This window comes from Labrus mixtus, chromosome 7, assembly GCF_963584025.1.
Source record: "Labrus mixtus chromosome 7, fLabMix1.1, whole genome shotgun sequence".
Lineage (NCBI taxonomy): Eukaryota > Metazoa > Chordata > Actinopteri > Labriformes > Labridae > Labrus > Labrus mixtus.
The window spans coordinates 24850287-24866004 of record NC_083618.1 but is presented as its reverse complement, the minus strand read 5'-3'; the positions used below and the strand labels follow the sequence as shown (position 1 = coordinate 24866004).

The window sequence follows — 15718 nt, the reverse complement described above, 5'->3', positions numbered from 1 at the left end:
ATTCCCTCAATTCTTTTAAATCCCTTCTTAAAATGTACTTTTACAGACTTGCTTTTATGTGATGTCGTCTTCTTAATGTCTTTTCTTACTGGTTTTACTATTTTTATCTTCTTTTACTTCTTACTGTCCTTTTATTTATGCTCTTTATTTATGCTCTTATCTCGTATTTATGCTCATATCTTAACTCCTCTTGTGTTTTAACTTGGTAATTTCTTATCTTACTTACTTTGTCTATTTATGTTTTATATTTATATTTACTTTTTATTTTTATTAATATTATAGTTGTTGTTTTTTATCCTTTAACCACTTGTTTCTATTTCTTTTACTGCTTTTACCTTCTTATTGCTGTTATCTTTTTATTTGCTTTTAGCTCTTTTAGTTTCTTACATCATTTTAAATCTTTGCTCCTCTTGGTCTCAGCTCGTGTTGTTGGGTTCTTGTGTTGCCTGGGTTCTTATAATGGTTCTTGTGATGGTCAGGTTATATATGTCTGTTGGGTATTGTGCACTATGGGTTCTTTTCTGTTGAATTGTATTTAATTATTTTTAGTATTTTGCATTTGTTCTGTTCTTGCTGTTGTTTATGTTCTTCTGTGTTTGGTTTAGTTTGCTTTGTTCTGTTTTTGCTGTTTGTCAAAGCACTTTGTAAACCTGTGTTTTTAAATAAAGTTATTATTATTCTTATGACGGCCCCACAATTCCTTGCGGCCGCAACATTTAAAGCGAGTCGCGCATCCGACCGTTCATGAACATTAACGATGATCGTAAAGTGACACAGATCATGTTTTATTCAACATATTTCATTCACTTAAGAATGCTTTGTGCAGTTGTACATTTGCATGCTTACAAACATGTGTAGGCTATATCTTGCATAAATGTAACAATTAATTTCATACAATCATACTTATTTTGATATTATTTTCAATCCCAACCTTGTGGTAATTAGGACTATTTCACTGTTAAGAAGGCACAGGGGAACGTTTTTTAGATGCGCTTTTAGTAGTCCATTTTCGGAACATTGTAGTTTCAACACGGCAGACCCACGTCATTGACCTCCGCTGACCTGTCGCATTTAATGCCGTCGCCTTGTGGAAATGTGGTCGGATTGTCAGAGCAACGCGATCGCCTTTCCTTAAGTCCTTTATGACTTCCTAACATATTTCCTTAACCTCAAGACCCTTTCCCCGGGGTTAAGGTGAAGTGGATAGTGAAAGGAGATAGGAGGGACAATTCGAATCCACCCCTCCTTTCTGACTGAAAAGGTTGAGGCGCTGCATGACAACCACTTAGCCTCCAGGGGGCAGGATCACACTTTACAGCTCAAAGCCTGTCGAACACTCATTAGAAGAAGACGACGTCGGTACACTCCAAAGGACATCATAAATTATTCACTTAAATAACTAAACTATGTCCAGCAGAAAGAGAAAGAGAAAGAGCTCTTCTCCTCCTCCCTCCTCCATGTTGTTTGACATCAAAGTGCAAAAAGCCGCGCTCTACCATTTCATTGCTTTCCAGACGCTGTTTTCTAATCTACCACCAAAACATTCTCAGGGCAGTTTTTGTCCACACAGGGGCGTGGTCACTCTGGTTCCTTACTTTATTTCAAAATAAAAGCAGGGTTCAATTAAAACAGCAACTAAAGTACCCCCAGCAAAAATACAAAATAAAAGCATAAAAACTGTGAATTTCAAACATTCAATGAAAAGTATGATTAATTGTGATTAACTTAAAATGACTCATTTCACATCCCTGATGATGAATAATTAGTCCCATGTCTTCAGCCTCACACTTTGCTCTCCTTGTTCATTAAATGAAGAGCATGAGGACCCCAGCCTCGATAAAAGCGGATTATTCGATGCTCCCCCAGCTTCTCGATGGTTTGGTACTCAAATGCTCCGGGATGGCCTCCAGTTTTGATGAGCTTCCAAGCGTTTAAGGACCAGTAATGGTTCCAGTCTCCATTTTCATCTGCTCCAAAACCAAACACGTGTAACTGTGAAAAAAACAAACAAACATGACTGAAAAAGATCAAACTCTTCAAATCACAAATATTCATAACAGCGTATATCTCTAAATAGAGGTGGGCGATATGGGAAAAATATCATATCACAATTTTTTTTTGGCAAAATCACGATCACGATTTTTTTCATACTGTTCTTTAGACAAATTTGTAAGTTACTGACCAGTTCAACCAAACTTATTTCCCTGTATAATGTTTTTAAATAAACAAAAACTGTGCTGACAAGTTTAATCTATTTAAAAAACATCTTTGTAGGAGGTCTCGAGGTCTCTCACCCTGAACATCTTTAGCAACAGAAATGTCTTTCCCTCAATTTGATCAATATTTATGCACAATTTGAAGGTTTTCCTCACCACTTTGAAATTATGATTTAGTTATGTGGCCTCTTTTTATGTTCATCAGGAACATTTTCACGCAGAGATGCAATCATTTAAAAACATGTAGACTTCGAGATGTTCTATTTAGTCCTGCAGAGTTCCTATAGCTACAGCTTCATACAGACTTGCAGCCTTTTTTGTTTTTATGACATCATTGGACTAACTTTAGTTTAGTTTATATATAATCAAACATAATACAGAATGTGTTCATTCCGTGACACATGATAAAAGTAAGTTTTACTGACACAAGAGTTTAATTCATAGAGGGGGCGGGACATTGTTGATTGACAGACAGACAGTCACCATGGTTACTCACTCTCACCTGCCTGCTGCACACAACGTCTAACGTCGTTTAGTGTAATCCCTATAAATTTGGTTATCACAACAGGTGAGCTTCGGGTGGAGAAGCTTGATAAGTAACTTTTAAAAACCGAGAGAGAGCAGAAAACATGACAGCAACATTTTAAACACCGGGGTTATATCTCCCCTCACTGTCTGTCTCTCTGCAGACTGTGAACGTCTCTCCGGCTCATTAAACGGTTTCTTGTGTCGCTATCCGAGATGTAGGCTAATCTTAACTGTGCAAACTATGCAGATAAGTTAACTGTTGCTCACGCCGTGTCGGTTTGGAAAAATATCAGAACAGTTGCATGTAAACGGGATGGAGTTGTTTTTGTGGACTTTACTTTTAAGTTTCGTTTTCACCGCTGAGGAGCAAAAAAGGAGGGAGGGGGAGTTTATGCTGTGTCGGAGCATAAACTGCAGCATGATAGAATAAACACATAATTCCGGTTCTACAATCTCTCTGCTTTGGCAGATCGTCAGCAAGTTAAAATCCTTCACGATCTAAGATCGTTATATCGCCCACCACTATCTCTAAACATGAGACCGTTTTTATTTATCCAAACATGCATTTAAGACTTTAAATGGGGCAGACATGAGGGAGAGACACCAGGGGGGAGACATTAGGGAGAGACACCAGGGGAAAGACCAGGGAGAGACACCAGGGGGGAGACATTAGGGAGGGTACTGACACATTTAACTCACCTCATCACAAAGATGCATGGCCAGAACCAAAGTCATAAATCCAGTGGAAGGATAATAGCCCTTCTTTTCCAGCCATGCTTCATGGACGTATTGCATAAAGACCGGGTTGACCACCATCGCCTGTTAAGAATCACAAACACACCTTAAACTTTATATGAAAGTTTTTACAGCCAATACATTTGATCATCAATCAATCAACTGAAAATACTCACCAAATTCTTGTTGGCTCTGACCTTTGCTCTGAAGTGTGGGCTGTTGAGACATGACATTTCAAACTTCAATACTTCATTTTCAGGTAAATAATAAAAGCCTATACAGGTGAAGTGATGCAGAGAGAGTGTTTGATGAAAAAGTTTAGGTCTACTTTGTCAATTTCTGTGATGTGAAATAAAGATTGATTGATTGACAAAGCTTAGTCCCGTTATACTCATTTGTACCTGGTCTTATGAAAGACAAAGTTATGTGTTTATGTAATAAAAATCAGACTCACGTTCCGTAATATCCTGTGGATATGGCCTTCCCAATCCATCGGATATCAGCCGTCTTGAATGGAAACATGACCAGACGAGTGGTGTTGTCCAAGTGCTGCATACTCTCAGGGAACATGATGTGATGAGTGGTTTTGTTCCCGACGTCTGCCTCAAATCCTTTGATCCTACCACCGTTAATTCTGGATTGTACAGAGGGAAATATTTCATGAAACCAGTCTCTCCTGGTGCAAACATTTCACATGTCACAGTGCATCAAAGCACAAGACGACTGCTTAGATCCAGAAACTTTACGTTCTTCCTTTTCAAACACGTCTTATTTTTCAGCCAGTATGTTAGGTAGAGCTACAGTTTATTTATTTATTTATTTATTTAACATGGACATAGAGTAACATTGGTGCTGTAACATTTAACCATGCACAAGTTCCAGATGCACTTCTCTTAGTGTTTATAGCAAAATGCTAATTTTGGAAGGCTTTTAGAAACACCAGAGATAAAGATAAAAAGGGTAAGAAAATGAAAACAGTTCAGTTATAAATACAGCACAGTTATGAATGCAACAGGGATAAAATACAGTTACAAAGAGAGAAATATACGACAGACATTTGTGAGCTCATGTGCATTTAGGTGTGAGAACAAGGTTGTTTCTCCTTCAGCCATGATTTAATACCTTTGTTAAAAACATTCAAACTGTGTAGCATTTTCAGTTCAGTGGGTAGACCATTTCATAGATTAGCTCCAATAACCAAGAAGGCTGATTGTCCAAATGAGGTTTTCCTCATTGGAATGCAACAGTTACCGCTTACTGAAGCGCGTGTGTTGATTCAACTTGAATCCTGACGTCTTGTTACAAATTCATCAAACAGAGAAGGTGCCAGACCATGCAGACATTTAAACATTAATTTGAGGTTGCAGTAGTTAATGAAGCTTTCAAAGCTAAACATATTGTGTTTCTCTCAATGTATAAGCCCAGTTTTAGCCGTTTAAACTGGACTTCTGTCCCTGACCCAGTACAAAGCTCAGAGAGAGAATCCATTATTGACAGAAGTCATTCCACTCCGCTCCAGCAGGTGGCGATATCTCCCCTTCCAGTTAGTGATGTTTTAGTAGGTAATAAATAGTTCCTTCTCTCCAACGTGTTTTTTCATGTTACATCTGTTTTGTCATTTGTGTGTCGTCCTGGATGTCACCATCTCGCTGGCTGCAAAACAAATCTAACTACGGCCAACGAACCTGAGGTACTACTGGACCTTCTTCCTGTTGACCTACGTCACGAACCAGTGAAAAACATTTCCTACTCTGAGCTTTCATTTTTGCTCGTTTACGACGCAGACTCTCCCTCTATCTATCTGTGATATCTGAAGGATGACCACAACATTTCAGCTGTTCAACTTCAAGTCCAAGCCCAACATGGACTGTAGAGCACTCAGAACGTTTAGTTTGGGTCTGAAGCGTCTGGAGGGCGACCATAAGAAGCTGTCCTCTCTTTACTCTCCATGACTGTCTCCACATTTTTCTATTCCTCCAGATGAGCGATGCTATGGAGAGAGCTCCTCCGTTTGATGAGGTTGCGTGCTGACTCGCCTCACAGTGACACTGCTAACTTCATGTAAACATACTGAGACATGAGGAAAATAGCTGTAGGATTTACCTAAAGACAAGATCCTGGAAGTTTATGAGAGGTCCATAACGTGATCCCCTCAAGCTGACAGAGTTACCGACCACAGCACAACTCCTGCAGCTCCGGGGGGTCGGATCCAGAACGTTAGGAGAGTGAGGCAGGACCTGAAATGCCTCGGACACCGCCTCTTTATACACACTGAAGTTACCCTTTTCTCCCCGCATGCGCTGAAACACACACACACACACACACACACACATAGACACACACACACACACAGACACAGACACACACACACACACACACACACACACACACACACACAGCAGTTAGTCCAGTATATGAATAAGATGAAGATGTAATGATGTATTAGAGGTCACTTACCCTCCACCACTGAAAGGCTCGCTCTGGTAGACGGTCATTTGGAGACATAAAGAGTTTAACTGATTTGTTGAAACGATCATTGAACCACGGATCCTTTGCTGATGAATTGCTCTCACAGTCCCAGGTGGTTTGATGCAGAAAAGGTTCCTGCAACACGTACTCTCTCATATACACACACAAGCCAACCACACACAGCAGAAGGGGGAGCCTCACTATGGTCTTCATCTTCTCTGTGGGAGTCTGTGACGAGAGCAGAGACATTATCAGGGGGATGGAAACACCTTCATACTACTTCAAAGGTGGAATAATCACAATGATATAGAAATGAAAAGGTGATGAGGGTTAATATGGATATTAGTCTTTGTTTTATCTTTCTGTGGTGCAAGTTCATCTTGTATCAGTACAGGTTAAAGGTCACATATTCTCCCCTTCTTCAGTGTAATTAAGTGTCAGAGCTCCTCAAAACATGTGTGTGAAGTTTCTTGTTATAAATCCACTCTGATCCTGTATTTGATCATGCCTATTAACCCCTCTATTTCAGCCCTGCTCAGAACAGGCTGTTTCTGTGTCTGTATTTTTAATACTTGAATACTTAATACTTTAATACTTCAGATGCTGCCACACCCAGGCACACCCAGGATGCTTTCCCTCTCACCTGCCTCCCTGAATCATGAGGTATGACACTACACCCTGTGAAGCTGTTCTCTCTCTCTCTCTCTCCTGAACTCGACCTTCTCACAGCCTCCTATACATTCTGTAGTTTGGACTGCACTGGGTGTATCCTTTACTTTATACACATAGTTAAGACTTGTACATACATGTTATTTTTACTTGATCTATTCTTTTGCACTCATGCATGCTCTTCTTCTTGTCTGTATATTTTTGGATTCCTCCTCCTAGGATCAATAACGGATTATGTTATTACCCCTGTGACCTGTTAGCACGTCAAAGGGTTATTAATAACAAGCTGCTGCTCCCCCCTTTGTCTCAGCCTGTCTACATTTAAGAATGAGGACCAACTGGAATAGTTTCACCTGACTTTTCATCTGTTTGTCTGACAGCCTGTTATTATCTCTCATCAGCTTCCACATGCCAACAGAAAAACACACAAGTTTAAAAACAAATCCACGAATGCCCTCGAGGCTGAACCACCCAAAAGATACACAATGAGGGGAGAAGTTCATTGAAGGAAGTGTGGACGAGCACAACATCATCATCACGGAGCAACATGAACACACTCACACACAGAGACACACACACACATCCAGCACTCTTAATAATCTGTTTATAATTAACAGAGCAGGATGTTCGGCTTTATGGACTCCAGCTGACGAGAGGAGCGGCTGATGAAGTCACTTACAACAAACACAGTTCATCAAGTTTTTAATCACACCACAATTTTCCTGGGGGCTTGCTCACCCACTCTCTCTCTCTCTCTCTCTCTCTCTCTCTCTCTCTCTCTCTCTCTCCCTCTGTCTCTCTCCCCTCTCTCTCTCTCTCCCTCTCTCTCCCCTCTCTCAATTCAATTCAATTTTTTGTTCAATTCAAATGGCTTTATTGGCATGACGTTTGGGTTAAACATGTTGCCAAAGCAAAATATACAATACACATTATAATCATTTAGATATGAAATTAAATAATGAAGAAAAATACAATTACATAAAAGAGTAATGAAAATGATTTACAGATGAGTAAACATGTCTTATATTGTGACCAGTCATGTATTGTGACATGACGAACCTTGAATATAACAATAACAGCTTATAACAATTATTTATGACCTATTTATCATGCTTTTAAGAGAGCCATTTGTATGTGTGTGTTTCTGCTGTTGGTTTTATGTTTAGCTGTATGCGCACTGATGCTCTTTTACACAAATGAAGTTCCTAATGGATGAATAAAGTTATTTGAATAGATTTGATTTGAATAATTAACCTACATAGAACCCTCTCTCACTCGATTACATGCAAACACATATTCTACTGATATCTCTACAGTCGAGCTCTCTTCTCCCAGAGTGATTCTCATCTGTTCCTCTTTAGGGAGGGAAAGAAAGCCGGGGATTTCGATCATTAAATCTGGGAAAGAAGGTGTCTCTAATGTCTTTATATTTGGGGCAGCTAGTGAGGAAATGAAGTTCAGTTTCCACCTGTCCTGTTCCACAGTGCACACACACTCACACAGATCTCTCTAACCACTGTCTTCTATGTCGACCAGTTTCTACAGCCAGTCTGTGATCACTGAGCCTGTATTTAGTTATTGTTTGTCTTTTAAGAGGTTCTTTTATTTCTCTTAAATATTGGGCTAATTAAATTCCCTGTCCAGTAAACTATAGAATTCTAATCTATGTATTGTTTGGGTTTCTAATTTCCACTGATTCATATATTTATGTTTATTATCTTTGTCTGTTTGTTGAATTTGTGAGTTGGAGATCAGGGCATTGCTTTGATATGCGGATCTATGTGTGGTGTTTCTATCAGTGATCAGAGAGCAGAGAGCACCATCTGTGTGTTCTGGAGAATCACAGAACGGCCGGTACTCCAGGACGGCTGGCGGCCGGCGACCGCCACGTAGTCATCACCAGTTTTTAATTTTTTTTTCCTGCCCACCAGCTAATTGAAAAGAAGAAGAAGAAGAAGAAGAAGTAGTAGCAGCGAAGACGATCTTTGGTAGTAGTAGTGAAGCACAAAAATATGGATAACGTCGGTAAAAACGCAAAGAAAAGGGTGGGGCTGAGAAGGCGAGGGGAAAATAAATGCGACATTTAGAAAGTGAAGCCGCTAAATGTCGCAAGCTCACTGAAATGTTCAGCAGCACAGCCGGCAGCAGCAGCCGCACAACCAAAAACAACACAACCAAATCAAGACACATCAACCAAAGACAATACAACCAAACCAAGACAACACAACCAAAGACAACACAACCAAAGACAACACAACCAAAGACAACACAACCAAATCAAGACACATCAACCAAATCAAGACAACACAACCAAAGACAACACAAACAAATCAAGACAACACAACCAAATCAAGACACATCAACCAAAGACAATACAACCAAATCAAGACAACACAACCAAAGACAACACAACCAAATCAAGACAACACAACCAAAGACAACACAACCAAATCAAGACAACATAACCAAGGACAACACAACCAAATCAAGACAACATAACCAAGGACAACACAAACAAATCAAGACAACACAACCAAAGACAACACAACCAAATCAAGACAACACAACCAAGGACAACACAACCAAATCAAGACAACACAACCAAAGATAACACAACCAAATCAAGACAACACAACCAAGGACAACACAACCAAATCAAGACAACACAACCAAAGACAACACAACCAAATCAAGACAACATAACCAAAGACAATACAACCAAATCAAGACAACACAACCAAAGACAACACAACCAAATCAAGACAACACAACCAAAGACAACACAACCAAATCAAGACAACATAACCAAGGACAACACAAACAAATCAAGACAACACAACCAAAGACAACACAACCAAATCAAGACAACACAACCAAAGACAACACAACCAAATCAAGACAACACAACCAAGGACAACACAAACAAATCAAGACAACACAACCAAAGACAACACAACCAAAGACAACACAACCAAAGACAACACAACCAAATCAAGACAACACAACCAAGGACAACACAAACAAATCAAGACAACACAACCAAAGACAACACAACCAAAGACAACACAACCAAATCAAGACAACACAACCAAAGACAACACAACCAAATCAAGACAACACAACCAAGGACAACACAAACAAATCAAGACAACACAACCAAAGACAACACAACCAAATCAAGGCACATCAACCAAAGACAACATAACCAAATCAAGACAACACAACCAAGGACAACACAACCAAATCAAGGCACATCAACCAAAGACAACACAACCAAATCAAGACAACACAACCAAAGACAACACAACCAAATCAAGGCACATCAACCAAAGACAACACAACCAAATCAAGACAACACAACCAAAGACAACACAACCAAATCAAGGCACATCAACCAAAGACAACACAACCAAATCAAGACAACACAACCAAATCAAGGCACATCAACCAAAGACAACATAACCAAATCAAGACACCATAACCAAAGACAACACAAACAAAGACAACACAATGTTTGGTGTCCTTACTTAAAAAATGACAGACTTTGATATACATACGTTTTGAATTTTCTTTTCAATTTTCAATTTCCGCCCAAACTACATGTGTGTACAAGTGTGAAAAATTCAAAAATTGAAAATGGTATTGATAAAAACTTTGCATAATTGTAACTAATAACTATCTGTGAACATCCTGTCCAAATTTGGTGAAATTCTGATTTTGATTCCCAGAGACACATGTGATAAGGCTAGAGCTGTCCCTTTTGGAGAAGCCCTAATTTGACCTATTTTCGTTTTTTGGTAAGATGCATAAAACATCCAAAAAAAGTTATTTTGCAGTAAAATATTTTTAGACAACTATCCGTTTCATAAACTAGACATGTTCAAGTTATGAAAAAATATGGTCGTGCTTTGTTCTACCTCGGGTAGGGGTATCTCGAAAACTAAAGCCTTTTTTGGGGGTTTGTTCCTCTACTATAGGGCCACATGTGATGATGAGGGACAGAGAGATGAGCTGGTGGAAGTTCCACAGACAGATACAGGGCAAGTAAGTATGGAACATGACATGAGAGAGGGAGAAAGAGAGTTACTTGCTGGCTGATGTTAGCAAATGTTATTCAGGTGTTGCTACATTTTTATCTATACCCAGTTTGTGTTGCTCAGTACAATGCAAAAAATTTAATGAAATAAAATAAAGTGAAATAATGATTATAGTAGTTAAAACAGCTCCACTTTAAACATTTTAGGTGTAAAATGCCACATGCAGTAATATTAAGAAATAGGCTATACACTGTATATATATAAAAAAAACTGTTGTGCTTTTACTTTTTAAAGTTTTGGTAACGTTACAGTTTTCTGATAATACTTACAAAGTTTGAAGACTTTGAATACAGAAGTTACATTTGTAGTGGTGTATTTTCATTATTATTTGTGCAGTAAGTTAATTACTGCATAATTTAATTACGATTATTGAGTAATAAAGTAATCATAAGATTGCATGGAATAGATGATGTTATGATTCAATTGGATACATAAAACCAGTTTTTTATTAAATCCATTCCATCATTTGTTTATTCAGGTTGAGCTTAGACCGAGGGCAGAGGATGACACCCACGCCAGCTCAACCTTAAATTACTTTAAGCGCCCCAATTCAGACAGTCACAGCCTAGAGGTTTTTTTTTCTTACCACCCTCAGAAGAAGACAAAATACCTGACAGCAGAGAGACTGCAGTGTGATGACACCTTTCAGTAAAAGCCCCTAAACTGTGGAACAGCCTCCCTCATTCAATCAGGTCTGCACCCTCTGTTGACTCTTTTAAGTCCCGTCTCAAGACATACTTTTATATTTTAGCATTTGAGTCCCCTGGTCCTGAATAGACCATTTCTTTCAGGTTCCTTTGTTGCTTTCTTTATATATTCTTTCTTTTTATTTGTATATATGTATACATATATATATTTCTCTCTTGTGGACGTTGTGATCTGAAGTTGTTTTTTCTTTTTTAATGTATTGTACAGCACTTTGGTCAGCTGTAGCTGTTTTTAAATGTGCTTTATAGATACATTTGACTTGACTTGACTTGACCTTAATTTTTTTGTGAGTATTCAAGTAAGACTAGAATACTATGCTCTTAACACAACATCTAGTCAACATCAGTGCTATTGCTGTAATTTGGATGGTATAGTGTCATGAGTATTGTGGGCCAGCCGAGTCAAAGTCCAGGGCTGTTTTGTAGTCCCAGTCTGTCCCTGCTTCCGTATAACAGAATTGGCTCAATCACACTTTTGAAAATTTTTATCCAAATCCTTATTGGGGGGTTGAGTTTGAACAAGTTTGTTCTTCTGCTGTAATAAGCCCTACCAAAATGTCCTGATGCAGTGGCCACTAGGCCCTCTCTCTCTCTTTCCCCCTCTCTCTCTCTCTCTCTCCCCCCTCCCCCTCTCTACTTCTGAACGTGTTTTAAATCTGTCCTACCTGATTTGGATTCAGGTCCAGTTCCAGGAGTCGTCTTTATATCAGACTAAGAGTCCATGTAAGAGCGTCGCAGCCAAAAAATGAAGGGCTGCGGAATCCCTGTCCTCGTAGACCCAATCAGGGCTGTTACATCCTCGATGAAGGAGGGCATCTTTTTTTTTTTTTTTGTGGTGTGGGTGTGTCCTCAAACCCACAATACCTGCTGAGATATTTAATGTTTGCGTTTATGCTAGGTGTGTTCAATTGTTATCACATAAAGGTTCACAGCCTCATAAAGCAGGTCACATGGGAACGTGTTCCAGCTGTGGGGGAGGTAACGTTCAGGCGGGGACTGACTGGTTTGATGACTCTGAGGTTGTAGAGACATCAAATCAGATGATTTACATAATGGAAACAGATGAAGACGTTGGTCTGGAACATGTTTTCATACATGAGACAGACACCTGCTGCAGAGGCTCGACGACACCTTCTGCACCTCCTCCTGACTCACACCTCCTCTCCTCCTGCCTCACACCTCCTCTCCTCCTGTTGCCACACACCTCCTCTCCTCCTCCTTCCTCACACCTTCTGCACCTCCTGCCACACACCTCCTCTACTCCTCCTGACTCACACCTCCTCTCCTCCTGCCTCACACCTCCTCTCCTCCTGCTGCCACACACCTCCTCTCCTCCTCCTTCCTCACACCTTCTGCACCTCCTCCTGCTTCACACCTCCTCCTCTCCTCCTGCCTCACACCTCCTCTCCTCCTCCTGTTGCCTCACACCTTCTGCACCTCCTCCTGCTTCACACCTCCTCCTCTCCTCCTGCTGCCACACACCTCCTCTCCTCCTCCTTCCTCACACCTTCTGCACCTCCTCCTGCTTCAAACCTCCTCCTCTCCTCCTGCCTCACACCTCCTCTCCTCCTCCTGCCTCACACCTCCTGCACCTCCTCCTGCTTCACACCTCCTCCTCTCCTCCTCCTCCTGCCTCACACCTCCTCTCCTCCTGCCTCACACCTCCTGCACCTCCTCCTGCTTCACACCTCCTCTCCTCCTCCTCCTGCTTCACACCTCCTCTCCTCCTGCCCCACACCTACTCTCCTCCTCCTGCCTCACACCTCCTCTCCTCCTCCTGCCACACACCTCCTCTCCTCCTGCCTCACACCTCCTGCACCTCCTCCTGCTTCACACCTCCTCTCCTCCTCCTCCTGCTTCACACCTCCTCTCCTCCTGCCCCACACCTACTCTCCTCCTCCTGCCTCACACCTCCTCTCCTCCTCCTGCCACACACCTCCTCTCCTGCTGCCTCACACCTCCTCTCCTCCTGCCTCACAACTCCTCTCCTCCTGCCTCACACCTCCACTCCTCCTGCCTCACAACTCCTCTCCTCCTGCCTCACACCTCCTCCTGCTTCACACCTCCTCTCCTCCTGCCTCACAACTCCTCTCCTCCTCCTGCTGCCTCACACCTCCTCTCCTCCTGCCTCTCACCTCCTCTCCTCCTGACTCACACCTCCTCTCCTGCTGCCTCACAACTCCTCTCCTCCTGCCTCAAACCTCCTCTCCTCCTGACTCACACCTCCTCTCCTCCTGCCTCACACCTCCTCTCCTGCTGCCTCACACCTCGTCTCCTCCTGCCTCACACCTCCTCTCCTCCTCCTGCCACACACCTCCTCTCCTGCTACCTCACACCTCGTCTCCTCCTGCCTCACACATCCTCTCCTCCTGCCTCACACCTCCTCTCCTGCTGCCTCACACCTCCTCTCCTGCTGCCTCGCACCTCCTCTCCTCCTGCTGCCTCACACCTCCTCTCCTCCTCCTGCCTCACACCTACTCTCCTGCTGCCTCACACCTCCTCTCCTCCTCCTGCCTCACACCTCCTCTCCTGCTGCCTCACACCTCCTCTCCTCCTCCTGCCTCACACCTCCTCTCCTGCTGCCTCACACCTCCTCTCCTCCTGCCTCACAACTCCTCTCCTCCTCCTGCCTCACACCTACTCTCCTCTCCTCCTTTTCAGCCAGTATGTTAGGTAGAGCTACAGTTTATTTACAGTATTTATTTGTTTATTTATTTAACATGGACATAGAGTAACATTGGTGCTGTAACATTTAACTATGCACTATCCAGATGCACTTCTCTTAATTTGCAACACCTGTCCACGGGAGGCTTTTAGAAACACCAGAGATAAAGATAAAAAGGGTAAGAAAATGAAAACAGTTCAGTTATAAATACAGCACAGTTATGAATGCAACAGGGATAAAATACAGTTACAAAGAGAGAAATATACGACAGACATTTGTGAGCTCATGTGCATTTAGGTGTGAGAACAAGGTTGTTTCTCCTTCAGCCATGATTTAATACCTTTGTTAAAAACATTCAAACTGTGTAGCATTTTCAGTTCAATGGGTAGACCATTTAATAGATTAGCTCCAATAACCAAGAAGGCCGATTGTCCAAATGAGGTTTTCCTCATTGGAATGCAACAGTTACCGCTTACTGAACCGCGTGTGTTGATTCGACTTGAATCCTGACGTCTTGTTACAAATTCATCAAACAGAGAAGGTGCCAGACCATGCAGACATTTAAACATTAATTTGAGGTTGCAGTAGTTAATGAAGCTTTCAAAGCTAAACACATTGTGTTTCTCTCAATGCATAAGCCCAGTTTTAGCCGTTGAAACTGGACTTCTGTCCCTGACCCAGTACAAAGCTCAGAGAGACAATTTTATAGCGTATGCCAAGCTTTTTTTTAAGCATGTTTTAACCCAATCGATATTATGATTTAATATTATTTTATGATATATTTTTTTACTTTTTACTCTGTAAGGCGCCTTGGTAAACCATGGTTCTTTTAAATGTACTATATAAATAAAGTTGGCTTGACCTTACTTTATGTACTTATGGTTTTGTCTAGCTATAGATGAATCATGCTGTCTATATTCTTTGAAGTCCTGTTTGAGGTCGAGGTTGTGTTTTGTTGTGTCCAGTACCAGCATAGCACCATACCATTCACTTTACCTTTGAGATATTTTGCTTGTGTGTGATTTAGATCCACATCCGTTCCCAAAGTTTAATGAGTTTTTTCCTCGGCCCATTCTACATCGTTCCACCAAGTTTCATAAATATCAGGCGAGTAGTTTTATCAGTAATCCTGCTGACAAACAACAGAACCGAAAAAAACATAACCTCCTCTGCAGAGGCAATAAAAACACACACAGGACTTTCATCATTTCTACTGGAGTCTGGTAAAAAGAAGAAAAAAACAGACTTGGATGAGCACAAACAGAGACAGGGAAGGGACGTTTTTTTTATTCTTCTTCAAATATTAAGTTGCTCATGTGTAATTCTCTGCTTTTCCCTTGTCTGTCTGAACCCCCCCACCCGTCCACCCTCTAACATACTCACATCTCCCACGCAGACAACACAGCAGGCATCCGGACCCAGCGGTCAGGCTTCAACCACCACGAGCAGAATGTGTACTTCCTGCCCATCCTGGTGGTTGACAGCGGGCCTCCCTCCCTCAGCTCCACAGGCACCTTGACCATTCATGTCTGTGGCTGTGACCCAGGTGAGAGCTAACTGTAGGAGCTGCAACCATTACTAACATTAACATCACTGTCACCTTGTGCATAAACCGCAGCGGTAGCGAAAGGT

At 41.5% G+C, this 15718-nt stretch overlaps 1 protein-coding gene and 1 long non-coding RNA gene across 2 annotated transcripts; both read right to left on the bottom strand.

Moving 5' to 3' along the window:
• Nucleotides 1-774: 774 nt before the first annotated feature.
• On the bottom strand, nt 775-6405 carry LOC132977285 (CMP-N-acetylneuraminate-beta-galactosamide-alpha-2,3-sialyltransferase 1-like). Its single transcript, XM_061041815.1, has 6 exons — nt 5937-6405; nt 5583-5779; nt 3934-4113; nt 3656-3695; nt 3444-3563; nt 775-1992 (listed from the first exon to the last, which is right to left on the bottom strand). The coding sequence occupies exons 1-6, from the start codon at nt 6195-6197 to the stop codon at nt 1783-1785; spliced, it is 1008 nt and encodes a 335-aa protein (XP_060897798.1). The 5' UTR covers nt 6198-6405; the 3' UTR covers nt 775-1782.
• Nucleotides 6406-6650: 245 nt separating this feature from the next.
• Nucleotides 6651-8421, bottom strand: LOC132977309 (uncharacterized). Its single transcript, XR_009673803.1, has 2 exons — nt 6881-8421; nt 6651-6690 (listed from the first exon to the last, which is right to left on the bottom strand). It is a non-coding gene; the product is annotated as an uncharacterized LOC132977309 (long non-coding RNA).
• Between the last annotated feature and the right edge of the window lie 7297 nt (nt 8422-15718).